Below are 22620 nucleotides of genomic sequence, written 5' to 3' on the forward strand. Positions count from 1 at the left end.
GAGGACCACTAACTTTGATGATCCACCTTGAAAAAGAAAATCCTCCACTAGACCTTTAATATAAGATAACTCTGCTGCAACGTTTGGTTCCCTAAAATTTAACTTTGAATTTGCATTCCTGTTTCTTTTTCATATACCTTGATCATCACCTTGTTTTCCAAAGAAAAGAGCAGGTGTGTTGGCCTACATCTTAAAAATGATATGGGGAGGAAAACTTACAGAACACATTCGCTGACAGAACATCCAATCCTAGAGCTATGGAGGGAATTTAGCTCAATTTTTGTAGCAAACAAAAGAACAAGATTTGTAAATGGAAATAGAAAATAATCCAGAAATAAAATGTGGAAAATAAATAATTTCCCCCCCCAAAAAAAAAAAAAAAAAAAAAAAAAATATATATATATAGGCCTATATTTTTTTTTTTTTTTTTTTTACAAATTTTATCATTTAAACATTTATCTTTCTTCATTTTTACATATTTTATATTTTTAATTTTTCTTTCTTTGACTGAGTTTTTAAACATTTCATTCTCTCAGCCGAATACAAACGCTCGCTCTTGATGCACACATTGGGCCGGATTTATCAAGATCCAATTTTGCGTGCAGTAATTTGCGCTCGCAAACTGGAATTTTGCACGAGGGGCTGAACCATGGTTTGCGGGTGATTTAACAAGAGAGATTGCGTAACTGGTGGAAGGTGCAAAACTGTTGGAGACGCCCTATTTAAATGATGGTTTTGCGCATTTTGTGGTTTGTGGCAAAGTAGTTTGTAGTCTGTACAAACTACTAGTGCATTAAGAAATTTAAATCTTACAGTGACCCCCAACAAAAAAAATAAAAAAATAAAAAAAAAATATATATAGATATATATATATATATATATATATATATATATATATATATATATATATATATATATAAATTGGCAACCTTTATTCCCTAAGGTGGTATGTGCTGCAGTAAAAAAAAAAAACAGGTGTTTTGTATTGGCCTGTGACTGTGGATGAGATCCCCGCAGCATTGGGCACGTTGCTCCACGGGCGCAGGGGGAGAACCCCGACCCCGTCGGACAGCACTTCTGAAAAAACGAGATTGGGAGATCCCAGCTCTCGCTGCAACCGTACGCTGGAATGACCCAAATGCAAAAAAGTGCAATGTTGCAAGGAATTTTGTGATATCTGGTATTGCGTGCAGGGTCCTCCTTGTGGCTGGCTCCAAATCCATTCGGAGTTCCCCCAACAGCTCCAAAATGGCAATGCTGGATAAACGATATGTTTTGATGATCGTTTCCTCGTTCATTCCAAAAATATTTACACGGAGTGAAAAAATGCGTTCTCTGCGTCTCCTTGCTTCATTTCGATGTCTCCTTCTTGCGACAATAACCGCTGCCATGTGTGCGCAATTACGCATACAGACCATTTGCACCTTCTTTTGAAAGGTGTTAAATATAGAGTCAGATAGCGTTAGCAAAATTGCTTTCAGGTTTGATAAATCTCTTTGCGAGTGCTAAATTAATATATTTACATGTTCTCCTCCCACAAGACGCACTTTTGCGTGTAAACGCCCCATATTGCATATTCATTGCAGAAAAAGTACTAAATGGATAAGAGGCGCTATTTAGCACGTTTAAAAGATCAAATCCTTTTAGCACGCTGTTGATAGATCAGTTTGTACATTTTTTAGCGTGCGCAGTGAAATAGCTCACGTTTTTATACACGCAAACCTTTGATAGATCCGGCCCATTGACCAATAAGGTGTTGTTGCTAACGTCCAGCAGACCAATAGAAATGTCTCATTGCTCCACCCCAGAAATATAGAAAATTTCATCCATGAAGCACAATTTGCATATAAAACAATTGATTAAATGTATAAAACAAAGTTTGAAAATAAGAAAGTAAAGAAAAAAATTCGACAAACTTAAATTAGAAAACAAAATAATGAAATACAGGATATTGCAAAATTAAAAACACAAGCTGTTTAAAAAGTTTTAAATATTTTTTTTCAAATTCCACTCACTGATTTCCACTTGATTGACTGAGCTTGAGGTGTTAAGTAAATCAGAATGGACATCATGGTATGTGGTGTGTAAACTGGTAAAGAAGTTTACTGAAAGACATAAGGTGTTTTTATGAATTATTGCTTTATGTCTAAAATGAATAAATTCCCCTCCTTGCAGATTTATATCAAATTTTTGAAAACCATGCATCAATTTTTATTTACCTCACAGTTATTTTATATATCCTGATGTGCAACTATGACATCAGTTATTTTAAAACTTGTAGGTTTGTGATTAGAGTGTGAATGAAGGTGAAAAGTTGCAGAAGAGAGAATAGTTTTCCTTGAACCAGTATTAATGAATCCTTTATCTGAAAGTTATCTAAAGCAATACTCTTCAACCAAACAAAACAGTCAAAAATCAAAGACATCATCAGGTCACCTAGAAATAAACTTTTGGGATATTTTCAACAAGTAAATTTTTAAAGATATATATTTTAATAAATTGAGATAAAAAGCCATTCTGATAAAAAATTCAATTTAGTTGTTGGCAGAAATGCTGATAGGGGCTACCTCTAAAACAACAAAGGTAAAGGGTCACAAACTAAATATATATCTGCATTTACCTGAGAGGCTCCACACTGTGCTGCGTGATTACTTAGACGTAGAGCTAAACAATCGGAGGAACGTGGTTATACACAGCAAAAATGGTAGCAATAATTATTAGTATACAGTGGGTGGAGGAGGTTAGACCGGACAGGGTGTTGATTTGCACAGATCTAAAGCTGCAATAGAAAGCATTCATTCAGGAGGAAATAATAGGACAGACCTTGTACTAGAAATTCATCAGAGTTTGTTTAGGTTTTTTAGGGATGGAATAGATGTTCAGTTCTGTTGTGTTCCAGCACACGAAGGAGAGGAAATGACATAGCAGACAAGTTAGCTAAAAAGGCTTTAGGAAATCAGAATATAGATCAGATTCCATTTGGGAAAGGGGAAAAAATATTTAAAAATAAAGAAACAGCATCATGGCAAAAAATATGGGATGAAGATGAGAAAGGAAGAAGATTATATAGGGTTCAAAAATTTGTAATTGTTAAAACATTATGGAGAAAATAGCAGAAGGGAAGAGATAATTTTTTCTAGATTAAGAACTGGACATACCTACATGAATGAGTTTTTGTTTGTAGTAGGGAAGAGAAATAATAATTTATGTGAGGGTTGTGAAAGAAAAGAAAATGTGGATCATGTTTTGATGGATTGCTTTAAATATGCACCTGAAAGAGAGAGGATGAGGAAAACAATTATGGAAAAAGGGAGAGGATTTCGTATTAAAGGAATTTTATGGACAGATGGAGATAGGGAGGACAATTTGGTCATTAATAAAGCAGTGTTTTTATTTTTACATAAAGCAAAAAAAAAAAAAAATAGAATGTAGTAGGTGGAACTGTAGAGCTACACACTCATGTACAGTAGGTGGCGGTATGCATCTGTAAGTTGATCGCAATCCGCCAATCTAACAAAGAAGAAGAAGAGGGACTTGATTTGGGAACCATAGATATCCATAATAAAGGCCTTTATTATGGATATCTATGTTGGGAACAACGGTGGGTGGAACTGGGAATGCAGGTATGGATTTAGGCCTCAGGGGGGCGGTGTTGTAGTAAGGTGAACGCAAAGTGCCGTAAAGCACCAACGAAGAAGAAGAGAGAAGAGGCTGTTTAACGGATGTTACTATACTACGAGAAAAACTCTGCAGAAGCAGGTATGCCTTCTGTATACAGTATATGAGCTATATAATAATCCGCATTAATTTAAATTGCACTGATTTTGCTGCTTGGTTTACTTTAAACTTTAATTAGTGCAGAAGAATTTAGATGTAGAGACTTCATTGTGCAGCTAGCAACTCAGTAAAAGAGCTAGCTAAAAAAAAAAAAACAGTTTCAAGCGCTTATGTTTTTATTTTCTTTCTTTCTTTTTATTTTACATTTACTTTGCGACTGCTTTATTCAGCGCTCTTAAATATCCTCTTAAACCAAAAGCATTTCGTTCAAATACGAGGTTAAGGTAGAACGTATATTATCAAAAACACAATAGAAAAATTAAAAGAAACATTTTGTATGAAATATTTATCCGGCTCATCGTTTTGTTTTCCTTCTCTAATGGTTTTTACCTGCTTATGATTGCAGGATAAGCAGGTAATGGGGTATATCTCCTGAAAAGAGGCTCTCCTGTTGTCTACCACAAAGCTTGCACCTACAGCCCTTATATTTACTACTTATTCCTTTCCTTATGCTGTTATCACACTCTGAATTAGTTGTGCATGATGGAGAAATAACTAGCAGGTCAGATGTATCATTGGCATGTAAGATGCAATGCATCTTAAATGTCTTCCAGATATTGCACCCATTCAGTCCTGTACTATTAAAATCACTGATGTTTTATGGACCGTCTAGTGCAGCTCTGATTTTAAGAGGTTAATTTCCTCCCCTCTGTCCCCTCATGCAAGGTCGGTATGAAGGATCACCAGCAGGGCTGGATGCTGCAAAACTTGATGCAATCTGCTGAATTACTTAAAACAGAAAACCTTTGAACCAGTTGAATATTTAGCCGATCTTTACTGCACAGTTTGATAACTAAGATCCAAAAAGAGTTTTAAATGGCTTAGATTCTTACAGAATCTTGTGATATTGAGACACCTTAAAAATGAATGAGATACAAATGAATAAGATTAATTAAATAGATCTGAGGCATTAAGTTAAATGTACTTGCAGAACTTTAAATGCATATCCCCAAAACATTACTTGAAGAAATGTTTTGAGTTGTTTTAAATAAGCTGTCCGAGTTTTATTTTCAAAATATGTTAAGAAAATAAGTTTTACAAGCTCTAGAGTAAAAAGTTAAATAGCTATCAACTTCCCAAGAAAATCCTCTTACAACCACTTGAAGAAGAAAAAACTTTCAAGTTAGTTTTTATGACTGTTTTTCAAGATTTGAATAGATAAGTTCGAAGAGAAATCCAACACAAAGTAGGTCAGTGAAGAACTTAGCATCCAAAAATTTGAGCCAACCTACAGTATCTGCGGTGGAGAATTAAACATATGTTTTTTCTGCTTGTAGTTCCCAGCTTAAAAGAAAACCAAATACTTTGGTAAACAAACTGGATGGTTATGGAAAAGGATGGACAACGCTGCTGCAAATAAGAACCACATACAGTGTCTGACATGGCTGGACCAGAGTGGCTGGTCCTCAGCCTCATCTCAAGGACTTTCTGTTAACCTGCAAAGCAACCCTCAAAATCTCACTCTGGGCTCTACCTCTGATCAAAGACCGTTGTTTGGCCTTCTGGAGACGTCCCATCAGAGCTCCGTAAGCAATCTGAACAGCTCAACTTCCAGAAACAACAGCCTCCTAAAGGCTGCCAACATGACCAGCATGTTTTCGTCCAACTCAATTTTTCATGGCTCCGCAATCAGCACTGCTTCTCATGGGACGAACTTTGCTTCACCATCTCCTTACACGTCTTCAGGTTTGGCAGCATCAAGCCAAATGAAAACCATCCCTCAACTTTCCCAACAAAATCAGGGTCTGCAGGCCTGTGGGGCTCAGAATGTACATCCTCAGCCCCCCAATTACAAAATGTTTCAGACTCCGGTACCTGGTCATGGCTTAGCACACGGACTTCAAGATCAGTCCTTTGGTCTTTCATCATGTGGACAAAATGTGAACATGCCTCAAGCGACGTTCGGAGGACAAAGTAACGACAATAGATACCCGAACAGTTTTAGTTCACTTACTTCCATGGAGCAGCCTCAGTGGGTTCCTTCATCCAGCAGTGGAGGTAAGTTCTCCTCATTCTCTTTATTACTGTGCTGCTTTTTATTGTAAAGGTTTGGCTCTTGCTACATTGTTTTAATACAAACTAAGATTTGTAATATACTAATATAGCTTAATGTATAGTTATAATATTCAAATTGGTTTCCTTTGCTCTTTTTTATATGTGAAAATCAGAAAATAGATTTTTAATTGTATTCCAACCCATAAAGCATAACTAAATAAAATCTAATGCCTTCAACAGCCTTCATTGCTTTAATTACAATTGTGATTCCAGATGTTTATTATTTATATTCATTTTTCTGTCTACGCCTCAGAGGTTTGTGAGTCAACATTGGTTTGTGATGCAAAATACGTCTGTTGACATGACAACCAGTAGTGCAGAACTCTGTCTTATATAATAAATTATGCTTTTTTGACAATTTTTCTTCATAAATTGCAACATCTTACCATTTTGTAATACATTTTCCCATGTATAAAAAAAAAACCTCAACCATAATGTTCATGTTCATGCTTTGTTATATGAATGTGAAAATACATTTCCGCAATCATATTACTTTTACTATTGTTAGTTGTAATATTTTTTATCATAACATCAGTACCTGAAAAGCTCAGCTAGAATAGCTGATGTATTGTATTTGTCAGGGTTACATTACAGCTTTCAGTTAAACGCAATCTGCAGTGAAGGTTTTTCTAAAGTAGAGGCAAAGACCTGCTTGCTCTCCTGCTCCTCATGCTGCATGTTTGTTTATTTGCTTTTAGCTGAGTTAAAATGTGGCAATTCATGTCATATATCTGGTGCTTTTACTGCTGTTTAACGTCTTCTCCTCAGGTGCAGTCTCATTTGTCCCCGCTAATGTCAACAAGGCGCCATCTCTGGAGAAAGGTTTTCCTCCTGCCGTAAGGATATGAACTCCTAACTTATCTTAACTTTATCACTCTAGAGGATGATAGCTTGTTCCTTTAAAGGAGTCTTAACCGTGTATTTTACTTATTTATCCTTCTGAAAATATTCCTTCAATAAATTGTAATAATTTTTATGCAGGAATAAAAAACAACTAGTGCTTTTTTTCATATCCCTTTTTTTTCTTGTGACACATGAGAATTTGACATGTATATTTTGGCCTTCATATGGATTTAGCTTTAGCCACATTAGCAGCTAGCCAAGGGTTGTTTACCATTGTATTATAGTCTTTTACAGAATAAGTAAAAAATTACTAAAGCAGCCTCTCTTATCGACTGCTTGACCAAGATGGGAGTGTTGATTGAAGGGTGCGCTAATGTTAGCATCCTTCCTGGATTAACGTCAATAGAGAGGTCGGACCCTAATCCTGTTTTGTGCATAGCACGCTCTTGTTGTCTTTTTTGGTTTAAGCATTAAACCCACAGAGACACATACACAAAACAACAGCCCACCTCACACACCAGATTTTCTGGTAGGTTTTAGATTAAGGCCGAACATAAACACTAGGGGTGGAACGGTTCACAAAATCCACGGTTCGGTTCGGTTCACGGTTTCGTGGTCACGATTTTCGGTTCGGTATATGTTTATTGTTACACCGAAAAATAGAAAAATTAATAAAAAATTTTAAAATGAATGAAATTTTTTTTAAATGAAACTAATGAAAAAATCCCCCAAAATTAATGAATTGTAATTATTTTTAATGATTTGCGGAAACCATGGATTATTTCCGCATGTTTTGCTGCTTTGAATTTAATCATCTCACGCTTGCCCCCTACCATCTCCAAAGAACTCAGAGCGGAGCGGACGGGAGCCTCAGTGGAGGCTGTAGGCTTTGGTTTGTGCAGGTGGTCTGGAGCGTAGCTGGGAACTGATGGAGTATGTGGGATTTCGGGGTTAGCATGACATGTTGCTGTTAGCATAAACAAAACGTGTTGCACAATGCTTGCACACTGTTGCACTTTTATCCACAAGTTTCTTTCTGCCTTCACTGTAGGTCACTCTAAATGCAAAGCAATCCCATACAGCAGCCCTATAAAGTGCTGCTGGCGCGTCTTCCAACTCCTGTTCTTTCCCACTCGCCATACCCACACAATTCTCCACAACAACTGACTTTTTTCAGCTACACCCGGCTACGCTGCTTTGCTTTTTCTTCTTCTTCTTGTTTACTACTGGTGGTTGGCTTTGGTCGCAGTACCACCACCTTCTGCTCAGGAGTGTAAACGCTTCGCCTATGAGAAAAAGGAGCAGCGCATGAACCGAACGCAACACACGCGAACCGAACCGAGACAGTCGAACCGAACGGTTCGGACGGTTTTCAAAAACCGTTCCATCCCTATTAAGCACACACATTTAATCATGAAAAAGTCAGAAATCCATGTGATGACTCCTTTAAAGAAAATGTGTGACCCATCCAGAGAATTCAAAACTTTAAAGGGGTCATAGAATGCCAAACCGAGTTTACATTGTCATAGATGAATAACGATAGTTCAGTGGGTTTTGCAAATCTCACAATTCCAAATGTTCACAATCTTCCGAAGACTCGACAGGCATTGATTATTTTTCTCTATCAGAAGATCCCTGCAAATTAGCAGGATTTGCTAAACTTCTTTTACTGAAACGAGGGGCTGTTCGAACCATAAGGCCATCACAATAGTAAGTGTAAGCTGTGAGTATTATTCTGTCGCTCAGCTGTTGATAGCAATGCTAGTATATCTATGGTGACCAGTTTTGGGTTTCTGAAAAGGAGGACACTTTTTTTGGGGGGCGGTGCTGTAGTCGACCAAAATCCCGGACAATTTTGAAATCCCCATTTTACATTTTTTTAGCTTTGAAAAGTATGACATGTCCAGGAAAAAGAGTCTGGTCACCCTACTATATCAACAATTTGACGTTTCAGTGAGTGAGTGCTTGTTGCTATGATGCGTCTTTGCTCGGTAGCTTGCTCGTTGTAAACCAACCAACCAGAGCACAGCTCATCTAAATATTCATGAGCATGCCATAAAAGGAAGAAAACCTGTTTCATTCTGGGGCTTTTAACCACGCTTGCATTAGGGCTCATAGAACAGCAAATATGCCATTTTCAGCCAAACCAATGTTACAATATTCAGAGACCTTAAGGACCAGCAACAAATACCCTATAGAATCAATATATGACCCCTTTAAAACATCACTGACGCTGTTCACCAGATTTTCACGTAATCTGTATTGATTTTCTCTCAGACTGACGGCAACAAAAGGCGATCCTCAATTTTAAATCAGCGTGCCCAGCTTCTCAAACAACTGGAAAACCTCAATAAACTTGTAAGTGTGTAAAAGTTTAAGGGCAGTCATTTTTTTCTCCAGCTGTATAAATGTTTGTTTCCTAAGAGAACATTTTTATTAGTTTAAACTTTGTATTGTTTCTCCCTTTAAGCTCGAATCGTTGCCTTCAGATGACAGCAATGAAGGGGAGCCTTCAAATGCTGATGCTCAGGTAAGTTAACTTATTATCTTGCTGTCTAATTCGTAAATACTATAAAACTTCACAAATAGGTTTAATAATTGACACTTTTTCTACATGTACTAGACCTGGAATGAGAACGAAGAGGCAGAGCAGGTAGATCTGTATTTATTTAACCTTCTGTTGGATTTTTATAATCTTAGTTATTGAGTTACTGCCGAGTTCAAGGATTATTAACAAAAATGTTAAATCTTTTTTTTATTTGTTTTTTTAGTGTCGGCCTGCAGGTAATTGTTCCCCACCGTCGGTCTGCAATGAGCCACGTTTGTCTGGAACTCTAGCATCACCACAGTCACCAGCTGAGTCCAGGGTAAGCTAACTTTTTATTTTATTATTTTATTACTATCACCTAAATGAGGACAGGGTAACAGAACACAAATATATTTGTCTACAATTACTAGGGATGGGTATCATAAAGGATTTAGTCAGTGCTACTACTCTTAACAGTATTACCTATTATGATTACCGATTATATATTTTATTGATCTATACGTCTTTTTATTTGTAGAAAAGGGTAAATAAAAAAAGAAATATAAATAATGAGACTGATTTTTAAATTTTTTTTATTGGTAACAAAAACAAAATATAAATTAAAAGTAAAAAATAAGTAATATTTTACTAAAGCGCAATAAACCACTAAGTAACAGAAAAGGCTAAAACAGTGCATCCTAAAAAGTATTTTGTATTGGAGAGAGGAATGTTGTTTAATTTGTTCATCAACATTTCACTTGAATTCAACCTACGTATAAATTTAGTTATATCGTGAAATTTAACCAGATAGCAGAGGAAACCATAGTGGATGAGGTGGAGAAATGACAGATGTTGTGTGTAAAATAAATTACAGGCAGAGATCTATTTACATAATGCAGATTGCAGAGAAAAACAAAAAAAGATTATGTTGACATTTTATTTACTCCCTGCTTTGCAAAATCTAGGGCAAAATCATCAGAAGTTTTGCTCATACATGATTTCTTTTCAATGGGGAAATAGACGAGTCAGTCTCTTTTCTCCTCTGACCTCAGGCAGAGTTTGCTGCTGCTGCACAGCGTGCATGTCAGTGCTTTTGAAGCAGGAGGGGCTCACAGCTGCACTCCATGTATAATGAAGACAGTAAACTCAGAGCGAACTGTGCATTTATTTGTTGTTGTCAAAGCTTCAAACAAGACAGAAAACTGTTGCTAGATTTGTCGCTGGATGCTTTAGTGAAATTTTGGTACCTATCCCTAATACTGGCCGTTGTTACTTTTGGAGGATGCAACCATGAGAACTACATAGACTGCGATGAATGAGGTGGGAGAATCATGGTCAACAATCCTCCCCCTCTGTTCAGTAAAAGTCTTTCCCTTTTAACAAAGATGTCTTCCTTCACCCCTCTTTCAAACCATCTTTCCTCTCTGTCGAAAAGAACATTTTTATCATCAAATATGTGGCCTTTGTTCTTGAGGTCTCACTTTACAGGTAGCTCTTGCCCAGAGCTACTAGTTTGGTTTCTCCTATATAGAAGGACAGTGGGTCGATAATTGATTTGCATCTGACTTAGAAAATGCTTAGGAGGATGGAACAGCACACTGCTTAAAAACAACAGTGCTCCAACAACAAATTGCTCTATTTCAAGCTGCCAGAATTGACTCCTGGATAGTTGTTGAAGGTCTTCAGAAACACTGAGCCAACTTTTACCTTGCATGCTAGATGAACGGTCGCAAGAATTTTGAATTCACAAACTCGGGAAGATTAGTCTTGCCATAAGCCTATACACTCACCGGCCACTTCATTAGGTACACCTGTCCAACTGCTCGTTAACACTTAATCTCTAAGCAGCCAATCACATGGCGGCAACTCAGTGCATTTAGGCATGTAGACATGGTCAAGACAGTCTCCTGCAGTTCAGACCGAGCATCAATATGGGGAAGAAAGGTGATTTGAGTGACTTTGAACGTGGCATGATTGTTGGTGCCAGAAGGGCTGGTCTGAGTATTTCAGAAACTGCTGATCTACTGGGATTTTCACCCACAACCATCTCTAGGGTTTACAGAGAATGGTCCAAAAAAGAAAAAACATCCAGTGAGCGGCAGTTCTGTGGGTGGAAATGCCTTGTTGATGCCAGAGGTCAGAGGAGAATGGCCAGACTGGTTCGAGCTGATAGAAGGGCAACAGTGACTCAAATAACCACCCGTTACAACCAAGGTGGGCAGAAGAGCATCTCTGAACGCACAGTACGATGAACTTTGAGGCAGATGGGCTACAGCAGCAGAAGACCACACCGGGTGCCACTCCTTTCAGCTAAAAACAGGAAACTGAGGCTACAATTTGCACAAGCTCATCGAAATTGGACAATAGAAGATTGGAAAAACGTTGCCTGGTCTGATGAGTCTCGATTTCTGCTGCGACATTCGGATGGTAGGGTCAGAATTTGGCGTCTACAACATGAAAGCATGGATCCATCCTGCCTTGTATCAACGGTTCAGGCTGGTGGTGGTGGTGTCATGGTGTGGGGAATATTTTCTTGGCACTCTTTGGGCCCCTTGGTACCAATTGAACATCGTTGCAATGCCACAGCCTACCTGAGTATTGTTGCTGACCATGTCCATCCCTGTATGACCACAATGTACCCAACTTCTGATGGCTGCTTTCAGCAGGATAATGTGCCATGTCATAAAGCTGGAATCATCTCAGACTGGTTTCTTGAACATGACAATGAGTTCACTGTACTCAAATGGCCTCCACAGTAGGGTTGTCACGATACTAAACTTTTCAAATCGATACCGATACTAAGGAAAATATTCGATACTCGATACCATTTTCGATACCACAAGGATAAAAACAAAGACTCCAAAATTCAACAGAAATATTTTCATTAATAAATAAAATACAATAAATACATACAATAAACAATAAGAACAATGTTTTGAGGTTGTATGCTGTGCACAATATTAAGCAAGCTTGATAAAAAACCTATACAATTAAAATTAAGTGTTCCTTCCTTGGCTATGCTTTGCACACATAACAATTACACTAGCCAAACCGGTTAAGAAACAAAAATAATTCTCAGCAGCGGCACCTGTTACGAAACAAAAAGTCTGAAACTGAAAAGTGCACAGAATTATTCAATCACACAGTGTTCAGAAAGTGCATTGTCCTCTATTCTGCACTTTAGATGAATGACTGCTTAGGTGCCACTGGTGGTAGCACTGTATCGATACTTTTAAAAACCAGTATTGTATCCGGATACAACATTTCAGTATCGATACTTTTTTGAGTATCGATACTTTTTACAACCCTACTCCACAGTCACCAGATATCAATCCAATAGAGCATCTTTGGGATGTGGTGGAACGGGAGATCCACATCATGGATGTGCAGCCGACAAATCTGCGGCAACTGTGTTATGCCATCATGTCAATATGGACCAAACTCCCTGAGGAATGCTTCCAGCACCTTGTTGAATCTATGCCACGAAGAATTGAGGCAGTTCTGAAGGCAAAAGGGGGTCCAACCCGTTACTAGCATGGGGTACCTAATAAAGTGGCCGGTGAGTGTAGATGCATTAGCCCCAATATTGAAATGTTTCTGACCAATGAAATGCAGTGAAGTGGATGACGTCACTGTGCCAACCAGAAGCAGAAAGCTCAATCAAAAAAAGATGGCTGCTGCGGTTTTAACAGCAATACCCGCTATTTCTTCTTGGAAAAACATACTTTCAACTGGAAGGCTTCCAGATTGATATGTGTAATTGAACTTAAATTCCACATAGTATCCATAGTATCCATAGTACCCATAGTACCCATAGTATCTATCTATCTATCTATCTATCTATCTATCTATCTATCTATCTATCTATCTATCTATCTATCTATCTATCTATCTATCTATCTATCTATCTATCTATCTATCTATCTATCTATCTATCTATCTATCTCTCTATCTCTCTATCTCTCTATCTCTCTATCTATCTCTCTATCTATCTCTCTATCTATCTCTCTATCTATCTATCTATCTATCCATCTCTCTCTATCTCTCTCTATCTCTCTCTCTATCTATCATTTTTTGTATATAATATATGAGAGTCATGGGTACTTGTTGATGGCATTAAAATTATTTCTAACAGCATTAAAAGAGCATTAAACAGCATTAAATTAGAGTTACTCATTCCTGTATAAACCCTGTAGTATATTATCAAGAAAACTGACTTTTTGAAATATTGATGAATTTCTGTCTTACCTGTTTTAGGAAGTGGACTCAGATTATGCTCCTCAGAGCGAAGTCAGTTTTTCAGATTCCCAATCTGATAGCGGCTCTTTGGATTATCTCAGTCGGAGCAATACAGCAAGTCCCACAAACAACATTGTGAAAGAAGAGGAAATATCAGAGGACACTTTGTCTGAGGAAGAATATGCCAGTTCTTCAAAAAAGACCTTAAGAAATGTCAAGAAAAAGAAGAAGTCTGGAATGGTGGTGGTTCAAACAATCAAAAGAACTGCAAAAAGTCATAACAGTAAGCTAAATTACTGTCTGTTCTGTGGGAGACCCCTGACCAAAATGGCAAGGCACCTCACAGGAGTCCATGGCGACCAGGTTGAGGTCGCGGTCGCATTGCAGTATCCTGCTAATTCAAAGGAAAGGAAAAATATATGGCAAAAGCTAATCAACAACGGGAACTTTAAACACAACAAAGATGTTTTAAAAACGGGGAAGGGACAACTCGCTGTACGAGTTAGATCCAGTATTCCCAGTAATGCTACGGATTATGTTCACTGTATTTACTGTTATGGTCTCATTCGTAAGCAGCGTATGCACATTCATATGAAAAGATGCACCCAAAAAATCAAGAAAGAAGACAATCCGCAGGAGGGACGAAAGAGGATCATATCACAATGTGCTCTTTTGACTAAAAACTGTGAGGGTGTTAGTGAGGATTTCAAGAATCTCCTTGGCAAGATGGTGTATGACAATGTGACAGAAACTGTCATGGAAAACAGGATTATGTTACAGTTTGGAGAGCAGATGTTTGAGGAGCAGATGTTAAATAAGAACACTCAAGATCTAAAGAAGCAGGAGTATGTCAGGCAAAACCTTCGACATGTTGCAAGACTTCTACTTGAGGCTCAAAAGTCAACCCCGATGCAGAGTTTGGAGGACTTTTTTAAGCCTTCGAACTTTAAACATTTGGTGTTTGCTGTGAGGGTGCTGACCGGGTATGACCCGGAAAAAAAACTCTACGCCAGAGCATCACTGGCCCTCAGACTCGGATACCACCTTAAGAAAATCTGCGGCATCATTGAGCGCAATGCCCAGAGTTGTGGCGATACTAAAGCCGTGAAGTCTTGTCAAATTTTCCTCTCCTTGTATCACAAAAAATGGACAAAGCAGATAACCTCCTGTGCGTTATCGAATATCAAAGACATTAAGAGGGAAAAAGCAAATGAGGTGCCATCTGTTCAAGACGTGAAACGTCTGCATTACTACCTGGAGACAGTTCATCAGGCGGCAGACAAGAAGCTTCGTGAGAACGTCTGTCCAGAGAACTTTGCAGCTCTGGCCAAGGTGGTTCTGGCCCGGACGATAGTTTTTAACAGGAGACTTCCTGGAGAGGTCTCATCGCTTACAGTTGAGGCTTTCCAGTCACGGATACGTTCGAATGTTTGCGACGACATGGACTTGTCTGTCTCAAAGCTGGAAAAGAAACTCTGTTGTTTGTTCAGTAGGATTAACATCAGGGGGAGCTGTGGCAGAGTTGTACCCATTATTCTAAAGCCCTCACTTGAGTCGTCCTTGGAGCTTCTGATAGAGGTCCGGGAAGCCTGCAGGATTCTAAGCACAAACCAATACTTGTTTCCTCGACAACTAGCACCAACACCCCATAAAGGGACGTTCTGTGTCCAGATACATGCCAAAAAATGCGGCGCAGAGGACCCTTCGACACTTCGAGTGCTAAAACTCAGGAGGCATTTTGCAACTTTACTTCAACTGATTAACCTGGACGATGAGGAGATCAGACAAGTTTTAGGCCCCAACAGTGACATCCAAGCGCTGCGGCAAATCAACGACACAATGTGTGATGATTCCCTACTGGAATCTGGAGGTACATTTTTTCTTTCTTAGCTAAGTGTGAATATTATATGGCATATGACAGAAGTTAAAGTAAAACCTATGAATACATGATTATCTAGATGAAGATGAAGGGTCTTCATTTTCATAATCAAGGTGAGAAATGTTGAGCAATTAAGGATATTCCTGACGCGTCCTTCAGAAAGACCGAATGGAGGACAGCCTTTTGTGCAGCTTTGTGACATCATCTGTCTACGCATGCCACCTTAAAAGGATGCAGCCCCTAAATTTAGAAAATTCACAGTCACACAGGGAAATGATAAGCAGCCATATTGTCAGACAGTAGTTATATCCACATGCTATAGGGGTCACACACACCAGCAGCTCACCACTTCTCAATTACCCAGCAGTCAGTCATCACATTAAACTAGATAAAAACTTTATGGACTTCTTTAGAGGTTGGCTTGATCAGTTAAAGCTAAATCCATTGCATTACTGCACCTGCAGGTGATATTTGGTAGATTATTTCAGATGAAATTTAAAGGTAATGTCTATCTAAATAAAAGATCATCCACTATACCTTTAAGCCACAAACCTGGTTGTGTGTTTTAGAGAAGGTTCTCTTAGAAATATTTCTCTTCCTTCATTGATTTCAGGACCACTGCAGTTTTTTCAACAACGCAGAGGATCGGCTAGCTGCAGTTTGGCTGACGCAGAAAAAAAACGAAGAGAAGGTACTTATTTGGATATCCTGCAGTTTTATTTAGCTCTATTAAAATGTTTAAAAAGTTAGACAATTTTAGGGTAAAAAAAAAAAAACCTTCAGAGCAGAACAAGATGAAACTTTTTTGCCAATATTTCACTTTTTTTTCTGCAGGGAATCATTAATACATTTCTGCTTATTTAATAGACAGCGCCCCAACATATGCTATTCATTTAGATTTTTACCATGCATGTACTTTGATGTGATGGTCTGCATCAGACTGATTGAATCTTGCAGATAAATCTCAGATCAAAATCACTTCATTCTACAGAGATGCTGTAAATTTACAAGATTGCACTTCACCAATGCTCCGCAGCTGTCCCTCTGAGAGTTGCAACACCAACACATCACTTACAGTTTGTTGGTGATATTATGACTATATTTGCGTTTCTTCCCAAGCAGAATATTTTTTCTGTTCGGTTTATTCATTACAATGTCACAAGTACAGGGTAACGAAATGAACTCTCTGCATTCCCTTGAGGAGCAGTGGGCTGCCATTGTGCTGTGTGGGGTTAAGGGTCTTTGCTCAGGAAGTCAGCGGGAGTGGAGCTTGAACTCAGAACCTCAGGATTCCAAGCACTAACAACTAGACCTACACTCCCCAAAGCAGGCAATGGTATAAAGCAGAGGTCTTCAACAGGGGGTCCGGGACCCCTAAGGGGTCCGCGGAGGTACTGCATGGGGGTTGCGAAAGTCTTGGTTGATTACTTTTTTTTATATTCCCTTCAGCAATTCTTTCCACTAATTGAAATGTCTTTAAATACACATTAACATGAATTCAACAGACTGTAGTAAACAGATAAACGAAAGCAGAAGATGTCTTTCAGTCATCAATGCACACATTCAGCGACACACAGGAGCTCTTTCAAACCTGGGCACCGTTTCATTCACAACACCTGTCCATCATCCAGGAATCAGATTCAGAAATACTTTAATAATCCCAGGGAGAAATTACTTTTGTTACATTACTCCACATGTAATAGAGTGACTATAGGACCAGTTTGATATAACACAATTTCATACAATATATATAATTAGGGGGTCCCCGCTCCATCTCGCAATCAGTTTGGGGATCCTTGGCTTTGAAAACGTTGAAGACCCCTGGTATAAAGGGTCCTGCCTAAGGACCCTTTATAATAGTTCCCCCTCAGCTGGAATACGAACCAAGGCTTCCTGTTTGCATGACGGGTGACTTAACACTTGAGCTAGCCAGCCGCTTCTAGGAATCAAAAACCGATCTACTCTGAGTCAAACTGTGAGATATTAACAGCCTATAACCCAACACTACGTGACCTTTTAACCTTCATAAAATGTTCTCATATTTCCTTATTTTCAACATAATCAATGACATTGTTTCTCCACAGTTAGATTCATTACCTCATCGCTATTTATCCTTCAAACAGCAGTTCAAAAAAGAAATCAGGACTTGACCACGCTGGTCTTCATGGCAAATGTTATCTTCCTTCCGGCATATCAATACAGCTTCTGTCCAATAGGGGGAGCCAAAATTGACCAAAGCTGAAAGTTCTTTAGTACTGCTGTAACTTTTGTGTTAACTATGAGGTTAGCAGAACATAGCATAGACCAAATATGCTCTCAGTAAAACCATGAATATTGAATGTGTGCAGCCTTCATTTTCAAAATGTGTTAAATACATACACCCTTACTGATTTGGGTTAATAAACCCTTAGCCTTAAACTGATTTAAAGCACCATGGCTTTGAGCAGGAGCATCAAAAACGCACGGCTGAAGCATCTGTGCTGCTCTAGCAGTGCGGTCGAAAAGTTGGTCTGATGCACGTTGGATGAAGCTACCCTATCCTTTTTTTGCCTGTAACAATCAGCTAACAGATCAGCTTCTCTGATTGGTTGATGTGGCGCGTCGAACAGCAAAAGTTCAATTTTCCAACTCTGCCTGCGATCTAAACGTACCATGAACATAGCATTAGAAGGCTCAGAGGTTACCACATTTCTTCTGAACTGGTACGTTTAATGATAGCTTTGGTTAGCATTGGCAATAGCAGATCTGGCAGCTGACTTACAGAACGATAGCTGTGAAGTGTGACTGCTCCAATTATTGGTCGGGAGGAGTTAAACTTGTAGAGGTGTTTGGAAATAAAACACTTAAAAAGTGTCCTTCAGTGAGCCACCACCTTAAATCGGTTCATCAGCCTGATGCACACCCCCACGCTGAGAGTAAAACAGCATCCATTTGACAGAAACAAATCTCCTAAGAGGAAGGATGACCAACTTGATATATTTTATTTCTTTTGGAGGATTCCACAGCAAAGCCAAACTTCCATGGAACAAAGGAGAGGCTGAAGCCGTAGAAAAACACTTGATGACTTTTATTGAGAAGCATAAAATACCACAAAAAAAAGACTGTTTTCGGTGCCTAGAGGCTGAGCCAGAAGCACTGAGGAAACGTTCCTGGAGGGGCGTGAAGGACTATGTCAGAAACCGGATCACAGCTCTGCAAAGACGAGCTGGTCTGTCTAAAAAAACAGCAAATTCAAGAACTGACACCAGCAAGCATATACCAAAGCAGAGTTCTGGTAACGCAAACAAATGTATAACTTTATGGCTAAATCCTCCATTGAAACAAATATATATATTTTTTATTTATTTTTTTTTTTTTAGTGGTAGACTTGGGGAAAAAACAGGATTTTTATTTTATATATTTTTTTGTAGCACCACCAAAGCTTTCAGATGGAGAGAAGAAAACCAGAGAGAATCCCAGTACAGGTCCCAGTTCAGGATCTGGTCCCAGTTCAGGATTTGGTCCTTCAGTGTTTCATAAAGAAAAAGGTAGTAATTTCTGCTGGCCATTAGAAGTCTTATTATTCATCCTTAGGTCTGAGTTTTTTTGGTTTTAACAAAAAAAAAATGTTTTTGTTTTTTTTTTCCAAAAAACCTGAGATATGAAAATGGATAAAAACAAACCATTAAGTTATTTTCTTTTCCTCACCAGGGTCAGACTTGCGTCACAAAGCCAAGCCGAAATGGGACAGGGCAGAGGTCCATGCCGTAGAGAAGCATCTGATGCGTTTTATTGTAGAACACAAGCTACCCCAAAAAGACGACTGTGTCCGATGCGTGGAGGCCGAGCCGCATGCGCTGAGGAACCGAACCTGGAGAGGAGTCAAGGATTATGTCAGGAATAGGATCACTGCTCTGCAGAGACAGAGCGGCTTCTCCAAAGATCAGTCAAAGACCAAGAGCCAGCTGAGGCAGGGGGCATCACAGAGCTCTGGTAATTAAATTGGAAATATAAAACTTGCAAAGAAACAAATAAAGGACTCTAAAACCAACTGTTAATTCTTGGAAACCTAATCAGCTTTATTTATTTAATTTGTTTTACCAGGAACATTCCAATCTCCAAACGGACAGGAAGCAGTTTTGCAGCACTACAACTTATTCCCCAGTTGCAGCTTTGGTCCATCAAATCTTTATCAACCTCTAAATAATGGAGTAACCTCAAGCTACATCATGAATGCTCCTCCCAAGTCTAGTAGTTCAAAAGAAAAAGGTATGTGTGCAATTAGCTATAAATATTAATAGTGTTTTTTTTAATGTTTTTTTTGTGGTCCATTCATATTTGGATGTAAAAATGCATAATGTATTCACTTCTGCATAAAAATTATAACTATACTTCTGATGCTTCCAATTAAACTAATGCCATATTGCTGCACAATATTTGAAATGAAGACAGAAATCAGCATGTGATGTATTTCTAATCCAAATAATTGACTACAGCTATTTAAAAAAAATCCCACTCTGGATTGATTAAGCGTGATTGATTAAAAGTGTGCCCAAAGCTGTTGTAGTTTGCTGTTTTCAGCAGACCAAAGTGCTGCTGTAGCTCTTTTATTTTCCCAGATTGAGCATGATGTAACACTATGTTACTTCTAGTCTGACTTCAAGGTGTTTTTATCCACCTAGTTTCTGATCACTAGATATTCTGTTTTATGGACTCTTTCCTCTAAATCCAGCTGATAATTGTCTGTAACAGATCAACTGTTTCTGAGACCCTACGAGCAGCCAAGTCATGTTAGATGTACTCCAACTCTCTTTCTTTGTCATCCTGATGCTCGCTTTGAACTCCAGCCAGTTGTCTTATCCACTTCTGAATGCCTAGATTGAATAAAATTTCTTCATTTATGCAAATAATGGAGTCTGTGTTAGCAAACATGGCTAAAGATGAACGGCCAGTTATTGCACCTAGGGCAAGTTACCGTTTTTTATCACTTGCATCCTCCTTATAAATGGAGACCTCTCCACCCCTCAGTGTACATCTTATTTTGTCATTTGACCAATTAGACGAGCCCTTGAATGGTTTATTACCTACTGTAAATTAAGTTGGGGGAAAAAAGTTAACAAGTCAAGAAAAAAGGTAAAAAGCTAATTGGAAAATTAAAGAGTAAAGTTAAAAAGTTAAATTAAAAAGTTAAAAAGCCTAGTAAACAATTATATTTAGGTTTATAAACTGAAAAATTTAAGTGCCAGTATCAGCATTAATGCCTCTAAGGTTATGTTGTACCAAAAATTGTTTCTTTCATTAATTTCTTATTGAAGCACTTGTTATTTTTCTTAATATATTTGGACAAGTTGGTGTTTCTTGTTATCATGTTGACATTCATTTTTGCTTTCAAAATATCCATATTTTTTTAATGTTACAAAGGAAATAAGGTCTTGTCCTGGATTCCAATAACATTTTGAAATTTAGATTTTCAAAGTATTTCACTGAGTGCCCTATAAAGAGTTAAATGTAGCACTTAAAGGTATAGTGGAGGGTTTTTTTTTTCTGGGTAGATCATCAAAGTAAGTGGGCCTCCTAATTGTCAATCATTCTGGTGATATGTTTACGTAAAGCCGTCCTACGTGCTCGTCCCTATTTTCACCTCCCGGTGGTGAGTCTGACATGGTGGAAAAATGGCAAATTCTTCCTTTGGAATGTAAACTTGTATGAGTGATGCAAAAAGAAACTTTTAAACAGAGAGTGCACGAGGAGAAATGGACTCATGCACGCTCTTGCACGCGTTTAATAAGCGTTCCCTCTCGGTAGCGGGTACAGAGTTGTGCATGTGCATTTTTTTTTTTTTTTTTTTTTTTTTTTTTTTTTTTTTTTATTCTCCTCTATACCTTTAATGTACTCAGCAAGATAATGTAAGGTTTTCTGTATTCTATTTAATGACTGTAGAATTATTTGTTTCCTTTTATTTAGCCCCTGCAGGTACGCATCCGAAATCCAAACGTACGTGGAACGAAGCAGAGGTCTCGGCCGTGGAAAAACACTTGCTGAGTTTTATCACAAAACAAAAACTGCCTCACAAAGACGACTGTGTTCGTTGCCTAGAGGCTGAGCCGCATGCTCTGGAGAACCGCTCCTGGAAAGGTGTGAAGGACTACGTCAGGAACAGAATCACTTCCCTACAAAGGCAGAGCGGCATTTTAAGGACTGCTCCGAAAAGCAACCGATCCAGGAAAGACGAACCACAGCAGAGTTCTGGACATTACCACCAGCTGTAATCGTCCAAAACCTTTTGTTCTGTGAACATTTGTTTCTATGTTCCATTCTTGTTGGCTCAATGCATACTAATGTTGATGTTTGTGTAGCTTCTGTATGTAATTCACCCCAGCTTGTTTGACCCCTCCAATTAGAAAGGCTGAAATAAAAGACTGAATAATTGCTCCAACCTGGGGTTTCCACATCCAGTTCTCGTTAGCTACTCTCCTGCAACGTTCAAATTATTATTTGCAGATGTTTAGTAAAGTACAGAATAATTTCAGTTTCTAAAACATAAGTTTAAAGTTGTTTTTATATACCGCACTGTTGAGTGGTGCTGTTTGACTAACTTAACTGTATTTGATTTTGTTTTACGTAAAAAATCCAGATTGTAAAAGAGTTTCTGAACTAAAAGTCACTATTATTCCAGAAAGTTACCCGAAGTCACTTTATGTTATAAACGGCATGAGCCAGATGAGTTTGATTGCTGTTTTCACTATAAATATTTTTAGTGGGTATGTTTTTATACAGCAGTTGTGTAATTAAATGTTCACTGTTGTGTATGAAGTTTCTTTTTTTTTTTTTTTTTACTTAATGCAGATATAAAAACAGTTTCAATCTGACTCCTTTGTGCTTTAGCCAACAGATTTTTCTTACGAACAGGATTTAGTTTACTGGTATAGCATGTTAATGGAAGAGGGTTGGGTGGTTTTTATTACAGCATGTTTTGGGGGGGGGGTCCAAACCTGAAAAGCCCAGGTTTGACTGGTTATTTCTTTTGAAATTAAGTCAAGTAATTATTATTCTTCCAGATTTCCTGGAATTCAAAGATTACTCTAACGAAATCTTTGCATCCTACGGAGTAGTCTTTGGTTTTGACATGTGTATGCTTAATCCTATTCTGTTCTGTTAAAGCTCATATAAAAATTAAATAGTTCAGTTCATAACAAATGGCAAGATACAATTTTTTTCCCAGCATTTGTTTATCAAAAATGTGGCAGATATTCAATATTAT

The 22620-nt window shown here is 38.2% G+C and overlaps 1 protein-coding gene across 4 annotated transcripts; it reads left to right on the forward strand.

The window, feature by feature from the left end:
- Positions 1–3654: 3654 nt before the first annotated feature.
- On the forward strand, positions 3655–22172 carry LOC119788455. Of its 4 annotated transcripts, none has more exons than XM_038292802.1 (14): positions 3655–3759; positions 5115–5835; positions 6661–6728; positions 9013–9093; positions 9206–9265; positions 9359–9388; positions 9507–9602; positions 13520–15371; positions 15994–16071; positions 18376–18669; positions 18791–18907; positions 19071–19352; positions 19464–19628; positions 21324–22172. In XM_038292802.1, exons 2-14 carry the CDS (start codon positions 5175–5177, stop codon positions 21626–21628), a joined length of 4089 nt encoding a protein of 1362 aa, XP_038148730.1. In that variant the 5' UTR covers positions 3655–3759; positions 5115–5174; the 3' UTR covers positions 21629–22172. The 4 variants fall into 4 exon arrangements, with proteins under 4 accessions (XP_038148730.1, XP_038148745.1, XP_038148754.1 ...); XM_038292817.1 differs by having other exon boundaries at positions 18376–18654; XM_038292810.1 differs by lacking the exon at positions 3655–3759 and adding an exon at positions 4831–5027.
- The last annotated feature ends 448 nt before the right edge of the window (positions 22173–22620 follow it).

This window comes from Cyprinodon tularosa, unplaced genomic scaffold (genome assembly GCF_016077235.1).
Source record: "Cyprinodon tularosa strain WSP-4 unplaced genomic scaffold, ASM1607723v1 ctg109, whole genome shotgun sequence".
Lineage (NCBI taxonomy): Eukaryota > Metazoa > Chordata > Actinopteri > Cyprinodontiformes > Cyprinodontidae > Cyprinodon > Cyprinodon tularosa.